Source organism: Pongo pygmaeus, chromosome 3 (genome assembly GCF_028885625.2).
Source record: "Pongo pygmaeus isolate AG05252 chromosome 3, NHGRI_mPonPyg2-v2.0_pri, whole genome shotgun sequence".
Taxonomy (NCBI): Eukaryota; Metazoa; Chordata; class Mammalia; order Primates; family Hominidae; genus Pongo; species Pongo pygmaeus.
Window position 1 is genome coordinate 68,501,941 of NC_072376.2, and position 19,309 is coordinate 68,521,249.

The 19,309-nt window shown below is 40.3% G+C and overlaps 1 protein-coding gene across 1 annotated transcript in view; it reads left to right on the forward strand.

Annotated features, from left to right (window-relative positions):
* Positions 1-17,947, forward strand: part of LRRC66 (leucine rich repeat containing 66) — a 23,335-nt gene extending 5,388 nt beyond the window's left edge. Inside the window, exons 3-5 of the mRNA XM_063663696.1 lie at positions 8,196-8,365; positions 13,643-13,832; positions 15,418-17,947. Of these exons, the coding sequence (XP_063519766.1) occupies positions 8,196-8,365; positions 13,643-13,832; positions 15,418-17,204 (2,147 nt within the window). The 3' untranslated portion in view covers positions 17,205-17,947. The remainder of the gene's footprint in view (positions 1-8,195; positions 8,366-13,642; positions 13,833-15,417) is intronic.
* Positions 17,948-19,309: the final 1,362 nt, after the last annotated feature.

The window sequence follows — 19,309 nt, forward strand, 5'->3', positions numbered from 1 at the left end:
CAGCCTCTTCAGTTTGGAGAAAATTTCTTCTCCTATTTTTTTTTTCTTCAAAACCCTCTGTCTGGAAATCACTTTCTTCTAAAGGTTTAGGGTTTTGGAAAACAAAAGCCAGAAAGACTTGTAGACTCAGCTACTTTCTGCCTTGCCATATGCCTTCCCTGGGACAATGAATGTGGAGCCTACTTTCTGTGTGAATAGAGAGAAAGAGCAAGAGGAAAATATAGCGAGGTAAGAGATTAACATGTCAAAATATTACCCCACCACAAGAGTAAATAGGGAAGTGCTGAGTTTCTCTCCTTAAGGCAGATGAATTCCCCTGAGCTAACTGGGGGTTAGGACTAATACAGTTCCACTTAAAGACCAAATATCCCTATAAATGCAGATACAGATCCATCTTCTTTTTTTGAGTTAAGCTTTTGCCTCCCAAAAGATCAAGAAAAATGTTCAACTTGAAGAGGAGGGGGAAAAAAGAAGTGAAGTGAGCAAATTCTATATCTGAAATTCTATTAAAATTCTAGCAAATAAAGCCATAGAGAGATGAATGAAAAGGATAGACGTTGGAAGTTCAGTGCAAGGCATGAATCTGATTGGATATAATTCAGAGTCCTTTTATCCATAGTATTTTGTGATTTAAATTATTTTCCCATAATCATCATATTAGTTTTCAGTAGGTTGAGTCTCCTCTAACAACTTTTCCTATCTTATGATTCTGTGACTATGGCTGGGTTGCTCTGACTTTGAAATCTCATTTTGAGGGGAACTGCTGGTGAGAGAGATGCTGCCTAAGGCATGCCCTATTTTTGGCCTGTTTCTTTGTTCTTCAGTTCTTCACTCTAAGTCTATTTATAGGTGACATCTGGATAATATAAGATTTACTCATTGGATCATTGTAAGGATTAAATGAAAAAATGTATCTCAAAGACCTAACTTAACATGGTATTTGGCATAATAAACCGTCACAATTTAAATATATGAAAACTACTTCAGAATCTTGTCTGAAGATTTACCTTGCAAATACTAGTTTTTATTATTCTCTTGGCATAAATTGAGAATAACAGTATATTTAGAAACAAATAATTAATTTTTGTCTAAATCTCAAGATTTTTTTTGTTTTTTGTTTTTTGAGACAGAGTTTCACTCTTGTTGCCCATGCTGGAGAGCAATGGCACGATCTTGGCTCCCCGCAACCTCCGCCTCCCATGTTCAAGCGATTCTTCTGCCTCAGCCTTCCAGGTAGCTGGGTTTACAGGCATGTGCCACCACGCCTGGCTAATTTTGTATTTTTAGTAGAGACAGGGCTCCTCCATGTTGGTCAGGCTGGTCTCGAACTCCTGATCTCAGGTGATCTGCAGGCCTCAGCCTCCCAAAGTGCTGGGATTAGAGGCCTGAGCCACCATGCCCGGCCTCAAGTTATTTTTTAAAATGTTCAACAACTATTGCAGTATTAGCCCACTATAATTCATGAGCAGATAATTATTTGTGTCTGACTATATAGGCACTTGCATTCATCTAAAATAATAATAAATTGGATCTCAGAAAGCAACAATCAAGCAACCTTTGTAACTATGTACCACATATTTTAAAATGGGGACTGTTTCTAGAACCAATGAAAAGTTGCTTTCACTCAGGAAAGCCCATTTGTGTAAGGGTGAGATATTACACGAACTAACCCTGTCTTCAGAGTCAGTTGTGGTGTCACCAATAAGCTTCATGTTGGGAAAATGCCCAAAAGAGGTGCTGGCCAATGCAATTTATAAAACAGAAGCCAGCCGTGAATTTAATTTCAATGATGCTTCTACCTTCCTCCCATATTTTTTGGAATACAGCATTAATAATTGAAAAACTAGTTTAAAAACATGAGAACAATGGGATCAGTCTCTGGTTAATCTGTCCTACCTTCATCAAGCAGTATTTTTGGAGTGCTCACAGAGTAACTGGAAATGCAGCAGGAACATCTTGTTGGGATTCCAGTTAGGTTGATAGACCAAATGCAGCAGCCTCACATTAACCAACTAAGTTCTAGAACCTAAGAGATAAATGTGTTAGAAATAAGATGAAATAATACCTAACATTTGAATCTGGGGGAATTAAAAAAAAATACACAGTGTATTATAAAAAATTAAAGTATATTGTGTTCCTTTATTCATAGAAAATTAAAGATTTCATCCTGATTGCTACTGGATTATGGAATTATCAATAAGCAATGTACTCAAAACTAATTCAGGTTCTAAAGAAACAAAGAGTATATAAGACACTAAACTAAGAAGGCAAGGCCTTTGGCTCACCTACATAATTTGACCACAATAAGATCTGACCTAATGAGTCAAATATCTTACCCAGGACCATTCTAGACTCTATTCCAATTCTTATTGCTCTTTGGACTAAAAGCCATAATCCCTGAATATTGTTTTATGTTATCAGGTTATCACACTTGGGAGAGCACTTAAGAAGTTCATAGTACAGAGGGAGTATTTACTAAGCGTAATGTCTGAGTATCCTTTCTGTGGCCTTTTTTTCTGAGAGACAGGTCATTTCTTGGAAATAATAAAACTGCCTCTGGCCACTTAAATGCAAAGGCTAATAAAATTCCTGCCTACTGTGGCCTTTGTAATCTTTAGAAAGCAGTTCAATAAATATTTCCGTTTCCACAGAGTACCTCTATATTTTCCTCCCAGCATTCAACTCTCCTCTCTTGAAGTATAAAATGTAATGCTGATGTCCAAGCCCCAGCCGTGAATGCACCATACAGCCTCTTTTCACTCATTTGACTACCCTCTGAACATTGGCTCACCAAGCAAAAATATTAAAAGAACACATTTTCCCATTGAGAAGTGCAGTCAAGTACCATGCAAGAGTTTTCTTAAATTTCCCAACTCCATCCTGAGAGACCCTAAACAAACCAGGTTATCTGTAAGGACCAAACCAGTTCCCTTAAAAAAATAAAATCTTAATTATCTAAAATTGAAAGTAAAGGAAAAGTTTTCATCCAGGAGGTGTAAACTGAACTTCCTGGTCTTTATTCTCATCTCTATTAGAAGTTTACCTTCCTCTTGGAAAATCTCAGCTTGATATTATGAGGGGAGTTAAATAAGAGGATTCTCTAATAACTGCATTCAAAATCAAAATCACCCTCTTCCCACATGCTTGGGTATGTTCGGGTCCCATTCTTTTTATTTACTCCTTTTTTTTTTTTTCTTTTTTTAGATGGAGTCTCACTCTTGTCACCCAGACTGGAGTGCAGTGGCATGATCTCAGCTCACTACAACCTCCACCTCCCCGGGTTCAAGAGATTCTCCTGCCTTAGCCTTCCATGTAGCTGGGATTACAGGTGCCTGCCACCACACCCAGCTAATTTTTTTGTATTTTTAGTAAAGATGGGATTTCACCATGTTGGCCAGGCTGGTTTTGAACTCCTGACCTCAAGTGATCCGCCTGTCTCAGCCTCCCAAAGTGCTGGGATTACAGGCATCAGCCACCGTTCTCAGCCTATTTACTTATAATTATTTTACACATCTTATATTACACTATTTACTTGTTTATTGACCTTAAACAAGTCACTTAACCTAAAAAAGTGACCTTAAACAAGTCACTTAACCTGAGAATAATTATCTGTGTAGGGTAGGTGTAAGGTTTAGAGACAGTGTGTATCAAGACTTTAACACATAGAGTGATGATACATGTAAAACATCTCTCATAGTGCCTGACACACAGCAGGTGTTCAGAAGCATTAGTTCCCCTTTAGTGCCACTTGATCGTCCCGAGTCTTTAATTCTATATTTCCCACCCTGGTCTTTGCTATAATGGTAACTTCCTTGATTTCAGGCACAATAGATAATTAAAGGGGATTCTCATTCTCTGTCTTCAGATGTTTAGAGTATTCACCAACAGTCTTGGTGCCTCTGTTCATATTTATATAGGTCTGCATAATGTTGGAAGCCTCTGCTCTTCCTTTTTCAGAGCACTTTCTGATCTGTCCTCTGACTCTCTGAACCACACTAACTCATGAAACCATCACCACTATCAAGATAATTAAAACAAAAAAAGAAACAAAAAGTATATAAGACACTAAACTAAGAAGGCAGGGCCTTTGGCTCACCTACATAATTTGACCACGATAAGATCTGACCTAATGAATCAAATATCTTACCCAGGACCATTCTAGACTCTATTCCAATTCTTATTGCTCTTTGCACTAAAAGCCATAATCCCTGAACATTGTTTTATGTTATCAGGTTATCATACTTGGGAGAGCACTTAAGAAGTTCATAGTACAGAGGGAGTATTTACTAAGTGTAATGTCTGTTACCCCAGAAGCTTCCTCATCCCCCTTTGTAATCTGTCTTTTCCACCCATCCCTTCTCCCCAACCCAGGAAACTGCTGATCTCCTTTCTCTTTTGTTATAGATTCACTTGCATTTCTATACTTTTATATAAAAGGAATCATACAATATGTACTTTTATTTTTGGTCTAACGTCTTTTTTCAGCATAATTATTTTGAGACTTATCCATGTCGTTGTATATATTAAAAGTTCATTCCTACTAAAAACAGAATTACAATTCGACCTAGCAAGCCCATTAGTGGGTGTATATGCAAAGGAAAAATAAATCATTCTACAAAAAAGACACATGCACTCATATGTTCATCACAGCACCAATCACAATAGCAATTACATGGAATCAACCTAGGTGCCCATCAACAGTGGATTGGATAAAGAAAACGTGGTACATATACATCATGGTCTCCTACACAGCTCTAAAAAAGAATGAAATCATGTCCTTTGTAGCAACTTGGATGTAGCTGCAGGCCATTATCCTAAGCAAAGTAATGAAGGAACAGAAAGCCAAGTACCACATATTCTCGCTTATAAGTGGGAACTAAATCTTGGGTTCAAACTGATGTAAAGATGGGAACAATAGACACTGGGGACCACTAGAAGGAGGAGGAGTGTGGGAGGAGGGAGACTAAAGCTGAAAAACTTCAGCCTGGTGACAGAGCAAGATCCTGTCTCAAAACAAAACAAAACAAAAAGTCACAAATAAAGGTGGAATAAACCTCAGTCTCTTAAGTTCCTCTCCAGCACTCTAGTACTCCGTGACACAAGCAGATTAACTAAGCAACCCCCAATACATCTGGCAATTTCATTATGTGCCATGGCCCAGACCACCCTTTTGTGGTTTTGAGGGAGGGTTGTTTTTATTTGTTTTTAGTTAATAAAAGATGGGCATGGTTAAAGGGTAATGATTAAGAGATCTAGGTTTTGATTCCAGCTCCACCTACCATGGTGTTGTTGGGCAAGTTCTTAACTTTGCTGAACTTAGTTCTTTTTCATTTGTAAAATGTTGATAACTCCTCAGGCTTTTTGAAGATTAAAAAGAGATGTCTGTGAAATGCTTAGAGCATAAAGAGTACACAATTAGGCGCTTAAAAATAATTTCTTCTGTCACTTTAAAGCTAGGCATGATCACTCCCTCCACTTAGCTCCTAGGGCACTTACTCAATTCAATTAAGCACTGAGATATTTTAGGAATCATGAGTTCACATCCTTATATAGGCCAGGCAGGTATCATGAAAATGTTAAGAAAGCTGTAGCTTCTTTCATATTGGTGTCTTATTTTGCATTTTTTCTGACAGACCCATATTAAAAGATGTAGGAATATGCTTCTATGCACAAAGAAACATTTTCTCCAGAGGTTATGTTCAAAATATTTAACAACTGGCCTTCAGCCTGGGCTCCACAGTTGGATGCCTCCTGGCTGTAGTGCTGGAGCCAGGTGCTGCTGGACCGGGGGAAGGGAGAAAATAGACTGAAGTAAGTGCTCAGGGCAGCAGGGCAGTGCACAGGGACTTGTGCAATGGTCATTTCCAAACCAATATGAAAATATTTTTTAGCAGAATAAGCTGACTATAAGCCTTAGTTCTCTCCCATTTTAAAAAAAAAAAAAAGAAGTCTTGGCCTATCCTTTGTTTTCCTGTTTTTTGTTGTTGTTGTTGTTTGTTTGTTTGAGACAGAGTCTCACTCTGTTGCCCCAGCTGGAGTACAGTGGCATGGATCTCGGCTTACTGCAACCTCTGCCTCCCGGGCTCAAGCACCACCACACTGCTAATTTTTGTATTTTTAGTAGAGACAGAGTTTTACCACGTTGCCCAGGCTGGTCTTGAACTCCTGACCTCAAGTGAGTCACCCACCTCGGCTTCGAAAGTGCTGGGATTACAGGCATCGGCTACTGTGCCCAGCCTGTTTTCTTGTTTTTGATAGAGACATGAGTACAAAGAAATGATAGTCTTCTATAAGCTCATGCCCCCATTGACAGCAGGCAGCCTTAATTCAGCTCCAGCCAAATGTCATCTTGTGCCAATTAGAACTTCCAGTTTTCTTAAGAGAAGCCAGAAATGCAATTTTTTATTGAATTTTTAATGTCAGTGCAATGATTTTTAAATCACTATGCAGGCCAAACATGGTGGCCTCTGGCCTACTGAGTATATACTATATTCTACCAAGCACTGCAAAAATTCAAAGATGTGAATTCTGCCCTGAAGGGACTTGATCATCTGATAGACATGCAAACAAACAAATAAAAATTAATTTTATGGTTGGATGGTCTGTGTGATGAACTACTCTGTATAACTAGTAACTTTACCTTGAGTTTATGTCTTATCATTGGACCATATTAAACTCTTTAAAGAGTAAAGATTCTATGCTGTCCATACTTGTCCTCAGCACCGACTGCCTTGCCCATAATGTTTTGATTGATTCGTCGTCCTGATGATCTCTTGCTTAGCGTGTATACAATTAAATGAACATATGACAACCTTGATGGTGCAGCCATTTCAATTAAGTCATCTCCCTGTATAATCAGTCTTACAATAAGTACCTTGCAGACAGTAGGCAAGGAAAAAAGCCTCCTGTAATTGAACCAACCTGATCTTCTTATGTTGATTAAAGACACAGGCTACATGCAAGAACAGAGCAGAAGGAAATGTAAAAATGCAGGCACTTCCTTCTGAGACCCATATGGGAAATGAAATTTGAGAGACAGCTATGATTGGCACCTCCTTCTCAACCTTTACTTATTTTCAGTGCCAAATGGACCTCCTGGTTACTCTCTGAAATCAAGTGAAATACAAAGGCAGAGACCAAAATTCAATTTGATTATTTTCCTGGAAAACAAAATCTAGCTATAGCTTACTACGTTTGGAAAACACAAGAATGCCTAGGAAATAGTCATAATGTCAACAATAAGTAGCTATAAGAAAGGACATGGCTACAAAATAGAATAAGACAGCCGGGTGTGGCAGCTTATGCCTGTAATCCCAGCACTTTGGGAGGCCAAGGCGGTGGATCACTTGAGGTCAGGAGTTCGAGACCAACCTGACCAACATGGTGAAACCCCGTCTCTACTAAAAATACAAAAAAAGAAATTAGCCTGGCATGGTGGCAGGCGCCTGTAATCCCAGCCACTCGGGAGGCTGAGGCAGGAGAATCACTCGAACCCAGGAGGTGGAAGTTGCAATGAGTGGGGATTGTGCCACTGCACTCCAGCCTGGGTGACAGAGCGAGACTCTGTCTCAGAAAAAAAAAATAGAATAAGAAAAATCTTAAAACTGGAAGAATTCGTCCATGTAGATAAAGCATCAAAACAATTTTTTTCCTCTATTGTTTAGCAAGATTATTTAGTTTTACTGTATAGTTCAATCAAATAAATATTTATCATGTCTTTCAATCAAAGTTATATTTTTAACTGATTCTCTTATTTTGAAAGTAGTACATGCTCATTGAAAGAAAGAATTCAAAAGTGTTCAAAACAACATTTCTTTTCTTATCCCTCTTCACTTCCCTCAACCATCCTAGTCCTAACTCTTAACTGTTAGTAGTTTAGTTTATCTCCTGCCAGACCTTTTCCTGTTCACTCAAAATCTATGTATATGTTTGCATATGGCTCTTTTTCCCAAGGACATTGGACTTTATACTATTCTGCACTTAACTTTTTTCTTCCAGTTCAGTCAGTTTATATGTTGATCTGTCTCATTCTCCTTTGAGACCACCTATTATTTCATAGTATTAATATACCATACTTTGTTTAACAATACCTCAATTGAGAACTCTTAATGTTGTCTCCAATTTTTCACCATTACAAACAGTGCTGCAGTAACTTTTACCAGTTTAGATTTTAACTTACTTTTTCATTTTAACAGGACTGTGGAAACTGAAGTCATTGCAGAGTTTGGATCTGTCATTCAATGGGATATTGCAAATAGGGTGGTCTGATTTTCACAACTGCCTGCAACTGGAGAATCTCTGTTTAAAGAGCAACAAGATATTCAAAATTCACCCACAAGCCTTCAAGGACCTCAAAAAATTACAGGTTCTAAAATCATTTTTATAATATTTGAATAAGGAAGACACACGGGCAATTACATTAGAAGCGTATTTCTATTGAAGAGTTTCTTCATGTTCAGTAGTACTGGCTATTAATCAAAAACAGTCTATTTTAAGATCCCCTAAAAGAGCTGAAGTCTCTTTCTTGCCTCAAAAATCAAAGGCCACAATAAGGGACATGAATTTTACTCCAACATAATACTCAACAGCAAGAATTGACACATTATTTTTCTAAATCAAATTATATCCAACTCCAAGATTCCACTTACCAGTTGGCAAGTAATTAAATCTTAGTGATTAGTGAGGCTGTCTTCCTAAGCTACAAGATTGGTCAAAGGTCCCAGGGGTCTTATGCAATATGGAACGCTTGGGGAGGCCCTGCTAAACCTCCCTGGCTGATGCTAAGATGTCAATGACCTTGGACTAGATGGGCCTCTGAAACCCAGTGACTCTGTTGCTTCCATTTCAAAATTGGACACAAAACAATAAAAATGATAATGATATTTCCATACTTGTATAGCACATGTGCCACAGTCAGTTCTAAACGTCCAACCCCTATTGGGGAGATTTATGTCACATTTTGGCCCCATAGTTCCTGTCTCTGGCGCATTGCAGTTAATTTCCCAAGGTGCCAATTATACTACTGTAAGGGTAAGGAACTCCTGAAGCCCTGTTCCAGGTCTGGCAGCTTCAGCCCCTTCTTCTCCAAGCACTTTTCTCCACATCCTTCCCTTTGGGAGAATGTTGTAAAATCTCCTCTCAGTGATCTTTTAGCAACACTGGAGTGGCCTGCAGTGTAGCACTACTAGATGGTTTGGAAGAGTCTTCAGTCCCCCATCTCCATAACCTCCACGACAACTCCCATTCTTTGTATAGGTCAGCACCATTCAATAGAAACACAGAATGTGAGCCGCACATGCAATTTTAAATGTTCCAGTAGCTACAGTGAAAAAGTTAAAATAAGCAAGTGAATTTCATCTTAGTGGTGTTATTTACCCAATATTATCTTTGACACGTCATCAATATAGAAATTATTAATGAGATATTTTATATCCCCTTTTCATAGTAAGTCTTCAAAACCTGGTGGATATTTTGCACTTACCACACATCCCAATTTGGACCACCCGTTTTAATTGCTCGATAGCCACATGTAAGCTCTTTGAGGACATACATGATATCTGTTTTGTTTTCCAGTGCTTAGCATATGCCTGGTACCTGATACATATGTTTAAATACTTGTTAAATGAATAAGTGGCTCATGGACATGGATAAGTGTATTAGTCATCTATTGGTGTGGCTATCATATTAAGCAATGTCAACATAGAAAACTGAGGTTTTCCCAGTGTTCTGCAAAGTGCTATTCAGGCATAGCTGCAAGATAAGCCTCCAACTCCCCACTTCCAACCAGAATGGCTCCTGGAGTCCCTCTTCTACAGAAGGGAGACTAGTGAAGCAGTGATGGGGAGTGTGGCCTTGAGCCAGCTGCCTGTGCTTAAACCCAGCCTTGGCCACTTTCCAGCCACACTGTCTTAGGCAAGTTACAAAATCTCTCTGTGTCTCACTTTTCTCTTCTGAAAAATGAAGATAATTTAGTTTCTCTCAGAGTTTTGTGAGAATTAAGTGCTTAGAATACAGTAAGTACTTTATAAATGTAGTCTGTGTATAGAAATTTTAAAGTGGCCACTGTCCCCTGCTCTTTTAACATAGAAATCTGATTCTGCCACTTCTTGGTTAAAACACTTCTAAGATTTAACTGCAAGGACCTGACCCCTGTCTGCCTCTCCAGCCTCCTTTCAAGCCTCTTCCCTGGCTCCCTGCACTCCTGCCTCTGTTTTCACCTCAAGTCCTCCCCACTTGCTCATCCTTTGCCTGGAACCGACTTCTGTTAATCCTGTCAGTTTTGCTAAAATATTATTTCCTCAAGGAGGCCTTCCTTGGGCCTCCAGATTAAATTAATTCCCCTTTATAAACACTTATAACATGCTATACATTTCCGTTTCCTCTCATTGCACTTATTCCAGCTGAAATTACTTAGTTTTAGGTATGATTAGTTGTTAATGCCTGTGTCCTCAAACCCTTCTACCCTATGGTAAGCTCTTTGAGGACATACATCATATCTGTTTTCTTTTCCAGTGCTTAGCATATGTCTGGTACCTAACACATATTTTAAAATACTTATCGAATAAACAAAGGAATGAATACATGGGTGATGGACATAGATAGGAGTATTAGTTATCTATTGCGGCATAATACATTACTACAAACTTACCAGCTTAAAACCACACACATAGATTATCTCACAATTTCTATGAGACAGGAATCCAGGCCTGGCTTACCTGGAGCCTCCTCTTAAGGCTCTCTCAAGAGGCTGCAATCAAAGTGTTGGCAAAGGCTGGAGTCTAACCTAAAAGCCCAACTAGAAAAGGATTCACTTCCAAGTTCATGTGGCCGTCAGCAGGATTCAGTTCCTTGTGGGCTGCTGGAATAAGGGCTCAGTTTCTTGCTGGTTGTTGGCCAAAGCCTGCCTTCAGTTCTGTGCCATGTCATGTGGGCCTCTCCATAGGGCTGTTCACAACGTGGCAGCTTGCTTCAGAGCCATCGAGGAAGAAAGTCTGCTAGCAAGAACATTATAATTCTTTGTAATGTCACCATGGAAGTGGCATTCCATTGTTTTCCATAGTCTGTTGGTTAGAAACAAATCACTGGTCCTGCCTGCACCCAAGGGAAGGAGAGTACTCAAGGGCCTGATCACCAAGGAGGCAGGATCACTGGAGACCATACTAGAGTCTATCTGCTACAGTAGTCATGAGGACAGATGAAAAGGTCCACTTAACTTGGTAGTTAATGGGTAGTATATTGTATACTCCTTGTATATGTAATTTGCCCTTCACCTGTTGTATTTCCTGTGCATTTTTATTGTGCTCTATGAGTCTTCTGCAGCTCACAGGTAATATATGTCACAGGCAGACTAAAAATCAACCTCGAGAATGTTTTATATACAGCTATAATTCTCAATGCACTGTAACTGTCCCAGAATCATACCATTTCTTCTCCTCTAATATCCCTTCTGCATGTTTGGCAATATCTCTAAAAACTGGTTTTGGAACATGATGAACATATTTGGTACCAAAAAAGCTGAATATCAAAATGGATGTTGTTTTCTTCTGGGCAATGAATTTGATACTTGCACTATTCTATGTGATTTCCCATGTGGAAATCTTTTCAGTAGTCAGATTTTTCAAAGCATACATTTATCACCATGCTTTGATGGGATGAAATAAGTTTCACTGACATTTCAAATTAGCATTTCTTTTCCTAATCTTATCCCATTCTTCTTAAATGCAGTGATTTGTGAAGCAATATTACATATGCTTCTCCCAACCTTTCCATAATGTATACCCCTTTCAAAATGCTGGTAGATGGGTATTTCTTTAGCCAAATTGGACCATTCTGTTTTACTCCTCTCTCAGAAATTGTTCCTCCCGAGTCATTTTATTAATTTCGTATCCTCCCTCCAGTTTTGCTTCTGGTTCCATGATTTGTAATATAATAAGACGCTAGGACAAAAAATAAATGTAGACATGCACTAAAAAGAAAATAATTACCTGAAAAACATCAGAATATTTCAATCTGTTGTCAAGCGATACATAAGAAAGCTACTGATCCTCACCAAGACCAGGCTAAAGCTAAGTATTTTTTCTTTCCAATCCCACAGTCTCTTACCTCCAATTTTTGGCAACCTTCTTTTGAGAGTCAACACTGCTTGGCTATTCATTAATGGAAAACTCACGCTTACTACCCAAGTTCACAAAAAAATTGTGATTCTGTATGTAATAGTCTTGTTTGTGACAATGTTTGATTATTTGCTTGAATAAGCCCTTCTTTAGGAATTTACATAACCCAAAATGTAAATGCTGATTTTTCCCGGGTGTCTATAAAACAATTGGCCTTGATAACATTCAGCCTTTCTAGATTATATTCATCATCCTCTTTTTTGAAAGCAAGGACTGTGTTTTCATTTTTATGATTTTCTCTTCTCCTAATAACCATGTGCCCCTCCCCAAACCTCATGAGCCAACCTGGTGCCTCTGCCCCAGGCCTCCTCAACCCAGCCCTTCCTTCACTCTAGTGCAGCAGGGGCTCAGGCTCCAAGAGGGTATGTTCTGCATTGGAAGGCACACAGCTGTGAAGCCAAATCAGATCTCAGCTCTACCATTTCATTCATTCCTTCCTTCCTTTCTATTGTTTACACAGCACCTGCTATGTACTAGGTGCTAGGGTCTATGTGGGATATACTGTGTGGCTTAACCCAGCTTTTTCCTCTGTAGAATAGGTGAAAATGAGGAAATTGTTGAGATCAGAGATCATGTATGTGAAGCACCCAGTAGCATGTCTGGGACCCAGCAGGGCTCTGCAAATGGCAGCTAAAGCTCCTCCTAACTGTGCTTTCCCTGCTATGTCATGCTCCTGTCGTGTCCAACATTTACAGATCCTGCTGTCTGTTTCTAGAGCCACTGGATCCTTCTTGTTCCCCTTTCCCCTTCATTTCTGATCAGACTAGAAAAATTACTCATACTGCATGTACTGAATAGCCATGGATATGGAGAAATGTACTACTACTCTTGAGATAATATTTGATTCAAAAGACCTCTCTTTGAGGTCAGGTGCATGCCTGTAATTCCAGCATTTTGGGAGGTCAAGGTCTGGGGAGGATTACTTGAGCCCAGGAATTTGAGTCCAATTAAGCAACATAGTGAGATTTCATCTCTACCAGAAAAATAAATAAATAAATAAGATTTCTGGTCAACCACAATTCTGTGTTCTGTGTCTTCATCATCCAGTATTTTCTGCTGCTTTCAAGATTGCAGTAGTTCTAGAAATTCTTGACCTGGTATCCAATTCTAGACCTTGATAACATGAGTATCTAGGTTTTATTTAACAGTAGAAATTACACTCAGGAAACAAGGAAGAGAAAATGATTAGGCATCAAATATAGGCATGATACTTAAAGCTTTCACATACAGTTAATGCTTCCAGCAACCCTGGGAGGGGGACTTATAGAAAGTAAACAATTTGTCAAGACTCATAAACTTTTTAGGGGTAGAACAGAGACTTAAAACCCCACTATTCCCTGACTTGTAAACCAGTGTTAAATCCATATTGCCTCCATAGAGACATAAACAGTATTTTTCTGTAACTCATTTATTTTATCTGTAAATGTCTTTATCCACAGACCATCCTAAACTTGTTTCTTCTCAAACAGGTCATAGACCTTAGCAACAATGCTCTGACTACCATCCTACCAATGATGATCATAGCTCTAGAATTTCCCCATCTAGTGGTTGACTTGGCTGATAATAACTGGCAGTGTGATGATAGTGTGGCAGTCTTTCAAAATTTTATTTCTGAATCCTGGAGGAAAAAGTGGAATGTCATTTGCAACAGGTCTATAGGTAAGTCAGTAATGTATCTCTGAAAAGGCTCCATTTATACTGAAAAATGCACATAGACATTTTAGTCTCTTTTGAAAATAATGACAGTCCCCATGAGAGCAAAAGTACGATCCTTGGCATTAGTCAGTCTTGGGCTGTGTCATAGAAAAATCATTGGTGTCAAATAACTGTTTTCCTCAGTTCAGCAATTATTTTCTTCATGTGGTCAAAGAAACACAGTTCAACTCACTCAGCATCAATTGGATTTGGTCAAAAGGAGAAATTCCACTAGAAGCGAGTTTTGTTCTGGCACACCAAACTTTATTCTCAAGAACCATAGACAGGCTGTTGGCATTAGACAAGAATTAAAAATTGAATAAAATTTAATGTCACAGTTTTATCCAAATTCCTAACAAATAATCTATTAAAGAAAGAACTTTTAAAATTAGAAACATCATTATTTTAAATGTTTGCTAACACTCTAAAAGTGTGATCCTCTACATATGCAAAACACACACACATATTACAAAAGCATATTTTCCTTTAATTTGTTCCTTGCCCCTCTCCCAAAGTGCTGGAATATGTTACTGGGGCTGAACATTCTGGGAAGCTTTTTTCACTATTAACTACCTTGGCTAAATCTCAACCTCATCTAGAAAAAGAAAAAGTCCATGAAAAAAATGAGTCATAGATTCTGTTCTATTCAGGACTGCCATTCAAGTACGAACATGGCCATGCCTACCAGGTTTAGAGGAAATTCATGAAGATCAGAGAGAAGTCTTAATGTCATCAGCTACATTTGTTTCACTCCACAACTGGCATTCTGAGGGTAGAGAGCAAAATGTAAGGAACCAGTAAAGAAAACAGAATATTTTTGCTGTTTATTAACAGCACACAGAGTCGGTAAGATTATGGAGAAAGGAGAAGCCATGTACATGTGGCTGTCCCTCTAGTCTGGCTTCTTCCTCCCACAGGCAGCAGTGAGGCAGGAAGCCTAAGGCACATACAACCTCCAGGACCTCTGAGCAACAGACCTCAGCCTGATAGCCATGTGTAAATGCGTACAGCCATAAACATGCTGTTGGCATTAAACAAAAATGAATGAATGAATAAAATTTTTAAACTGCTTATCATCATGTAATGTACACTTTAACATATAGCTAGATAAGGACTGAGGAGGACTCACAGAAGCTTCTGAAACCACTAGAATCTGGAGCTGGGGCAGCGGCTCACACCTATAGTCCCAGCTGTTCAGGCTGAGGGAGGAGAATCGCTTGATGCCAAGAGTTTGAGACCAGCCTTGGCAACATAGTGACAACCCTTGTCTCTGTAAATAGGAAAATAAAAAAAAAGCAGCCCAGTCGTGGTGGCACACACCTGTAGTCCCAGCTACTCTAGAGGCTGAGGTGGGAGGATCGCTTGAGCCCAGGAGTCTGAGGCTTCAGTGAGTTATGATTGTGCCACTACACTCCAGGCTGGGTGTGCCTGGAATTCAAAATTCAAAAAAATTGAATTTTTTTCAATTCTGTAAAAAAGAAAAAAGAAAGACCCCTGGAATCTTATTTCAATGTTCGCTCAATGTGCATTTTTTTAATCCCACTTTCAGGCAGTGAGGAGGCCAACGGGGGTACTCCCCAGAGCAGGATTTCCAGGGAAACCCGCCTTCCTCCCATTCATCTGCATCGCATGAAAAGCCTCATAACGAGCAAAGCAGAGAGGCCCCAGGGAGGAAGGCACACGGGCGTTTCCACTCTGGGAAAGAAGGCAAAGGCCGGCTCTGGTTTCAGGAAGAAGCAGAGACGGCTGCCAAGGAGTGTTAGAAGCACCCGCGATGTGCAGGCTGCCGGCAGAAAAGAGGACGCTCCCCAGGACCTGGCTCTGGCGGTGTGCCTGTCAGTGTTCATCACATTCCTTGTCGCCTTCAGCCTGGGGGCTTTCACAAGGCCTTATGTTGACAGACTGTGGCAAAAAAAGTGCCAGAACAAAAGCCCTGGCCCGGACAACGCGTATTCAAACGAGGGCTTCTACGATGACACAGAAGCTGAGGGGCACACACCACACCCAGAGACCCATCTGCGCCAAGCATTTCCTCATCTAAGCCTCTACGAGAACCAGACCCCTTTCTGGGTGACACAGTCATACCCACACGCCACCGTAATTCCTGATAGAACTCTGGGAAGGAGCAGAAAGGATCCTGGCAGTCCGCAGCGCTCAGGACAGTGCGGGGACAACACCGGGGCAGGAAGTGGAAATGATGATGCAGTCTATTCCATTCTCCAGAGACATCCACATGCCGGTAACCGTGAACTAATGTCAGCAGTGCAGGACCACATCCATAGGAATGATGTTCTCAGAGAATGGACTTATGAAACTGTGGCCCAGGAAGAGCCTCTCAGTGCACATTCAGTGGGCGTCTCTTCTGTAGCTGGCACGTCTCACGCTGTCTCTGCCTCAAGCAGTTATGATTCCAATGAATTGGACCCGTCCCTCTCCGGAGAAATGACACCTTCCCTCTGTAAAATGCTAACACATGCAGAAGCACAGAGGACTGGAGATAGTAAGGAAAGAGGGGGCACTGAACAGTCACTTTGGGACTCGCAGATGGAATTTTCTAAGGAAAGGCAAGTGAGTTCGTCCATTGATTCGCTGAGCATACAGCAGCCAAGGCTCTCCGGGGCAAGGGCTGAGGAAGCGCTTTCAGCCCACTACAGCGAGGTTCCATACGGTGACCCCAGAGACACAGGCTCATCAGTCTTTCCTCCAAGATGGGACGGTGGCCTGGATGTCACTCCTGCTAACGAGGAACCAGTGCAGAAATCCACTCCTTCTGACACTTGCTATGAGTTGGAGAGTGACTGTGACTCTGATGAGGGATCTCTGTTCACTCTGAGCTCCATAAGTTCAGAGGGTGCAAGGAGCAAGACTGAAGAGGCAGTGCCTGACGAGGAGTCCCTGCAGGACGAGAGCTCAGGGGCAAGCAAGGACAATGTGACGGCTGCAGACAGCCTTGAGGACAATGTCACCTTCCAAACAATTCCAGGGAAATGCAAGAATCAGGAAGATCCCTTTGAAAAACCTCTCATTTCTGCTCCAGACTCTGGTGTGTCCAAGACTCATCTGGAAAATGCCTCTGACACTGATAGATCTGAGGGCCCGTCACCCTGGCCCGGGTCACCAGGGAATAGTCCCTTAGGGGATGAGTTTCTGGGCATGTTCACTTATGATTATGACACAGCTCTTCAATCCAAGGCAGCAGAATGGCATTGCTCACTTAGAGACTTAGAATTTTCAAATGTGGATGTTTTACAGCAAACACCACCATGTTCTGCTGAAGTTCCCTCAGATCCTGATAAGGCTGCCTTCCATGAAAGAGACTCAGACATTTTAAAATAAGAGTCTTTCATTAAGGAAATATTCACAGCTCTAAACAATATTCCTTTAAAGATCATGGCAGGGGAAAACTAAAGCCTTCACAACAAGATCCTGAAGGAGACAACATGAATTCCAACCAGGTGGACACTGATGTAAATGAGAGTTTTGTGGGCCCACTTGAGGACGATGATTCTAGAAGGGTTATAAGCTAAACACACTTGTTAATATCCTATGGGGATGAATCTGCTCTTGAGTGTGAAAGACAAAGAGGGGAATATTTTGAGATCATTCCAAGAACCATGCACCATTATTACAAGAGCTCCCAAACAAAACCAGTTCACTGAGAACACAGGAGCACTTCATCAATAGGTTGGGGTAAATATTCAGAAGAGAATCTGTTGCAGTTAGACAAAATGATTCTAACTTTCCTTCTCAAATACAGACCTGGAGCAATCTGATGGGATTTGGCTCTCTGAAAAGAACAGCTTTAGGATGACAAAGACAAGGATGTTCAACTTGATCATCAAAGAGAATTCAAATGACATTTTTTCATACATATTGAAGCACTTAAGTGAAAATGCTGGATAGATTTTAATGAATTCTGAACACACACTAGCACAACTTTTTGGAGGCTGATCGTGCACCTGCAAAATTGGAAAAATTCTGAGTAATTATAAATGTTTTTAAATAAGTTATGTTAAAAGAGAAGAGGGACCACTTTTTAGAACAAAGTGTAAATTAAAAATCAATTTTCAAGAAAAGAATTGCTTCCTGTAAAGAAAAAGACTCTCTGGCATATCCTTGCCTAGCCCTTCCTTGGCGTGACTCGCTACACTCTAGCCATCATGAGCTGTGTCCTTCTGTTCATGCTCTGCTTTGCAATATTTTCTCATCTTCCTTCCTGACATCCCCCCTCTGCTTGCCCTCTTAAAGACAGCACTCCTCAAGGGTTTTGGTTTGTTCCTAGTCGTTCTTTATGATTCCTTTCTCCTTGAACCCCACTGCCTCAGCAACTGGCTCTACACAGATATGCCAGATCTGCATGGCAAGCCCTACCTCCCTCCCAAGCTCCAGACTCGCATTCTCAACCCTAGTTGCTCAAATTCATATAGGTCATCTGAGCACCTAAAATTCATTGTTTTTTTTTTTTATAAAATAATAATAGACTCAAAGTTTCCCTATATTGCCCAGACTAATCTTGAACTCTGGGGCTCAAGCAGTCTTCCTGCTTCAGCCTGTCAAAGTGCAGGGATTACAGGCATGAGCCACTGTGCTTGGCCAAATTCATCATTTTCTTTCACAGATATAATCTCTTATATTCCCTTTCTTGGTCAACAGTATCATAACATCCACCCAGTAAACCCAGTTAAAATATCTGACTTATCTGTCTCCTTCTTTTCATTTTCTATATCTGAGCAGCCTCTAAGCTCTGTGCAGTGGAAGTTCCTGAATGTCTATACAGGTGGACATTTAGGCCTGGCAATATGGAGGAGGGCTAACCAATTTGTGTTAAACCATTGTTTGCATAGAAAGCACACTGTTTTTACTTACAGTGTATATTTATTTAGGGTAGACTAAGGTTGAATGTTTTGGGGTTCTGTGGAAGGGCCTTAAGAGCCCCCTAGTCCACCTGTTGGCATCATCACTAGTCCAACCGGATCTAACTCCTCAATAACTCTTAACTTTGTTACATCTGCTCTCAATCCCCAAATAAAGCACATCCCTTGTCTATTGCCTAGATTATTGTGACCTTTAGTACTTCTTCTTGACCCTCATTCACCCCTAAATCATCTTATATCCAACCCATCGTGCTCCTGCTCAAAAACTTTTGATGACTCCCCACTGCCTGTATAAAAACAAAATTCCATAATCTAGACACACTCTATCTTTCCAGTTTCATCTCATCACATTGTCACTTGACTGCACATTCTACATTCTGGTTTACGTCATGTAACATCAATCATTTATTTATTTCAGCAAACCCTTTAATTCTGGGCCCCTTATCAATTTCTCCCCAATTGCTATTTTGAACTTTCACTATCCTTGAATTTTCACTGAGAGTATTTAGGAAGAAGCTCCTCACTCACCTACTCCATAGCTGTAAACATTCTTATGTGCACACCTAC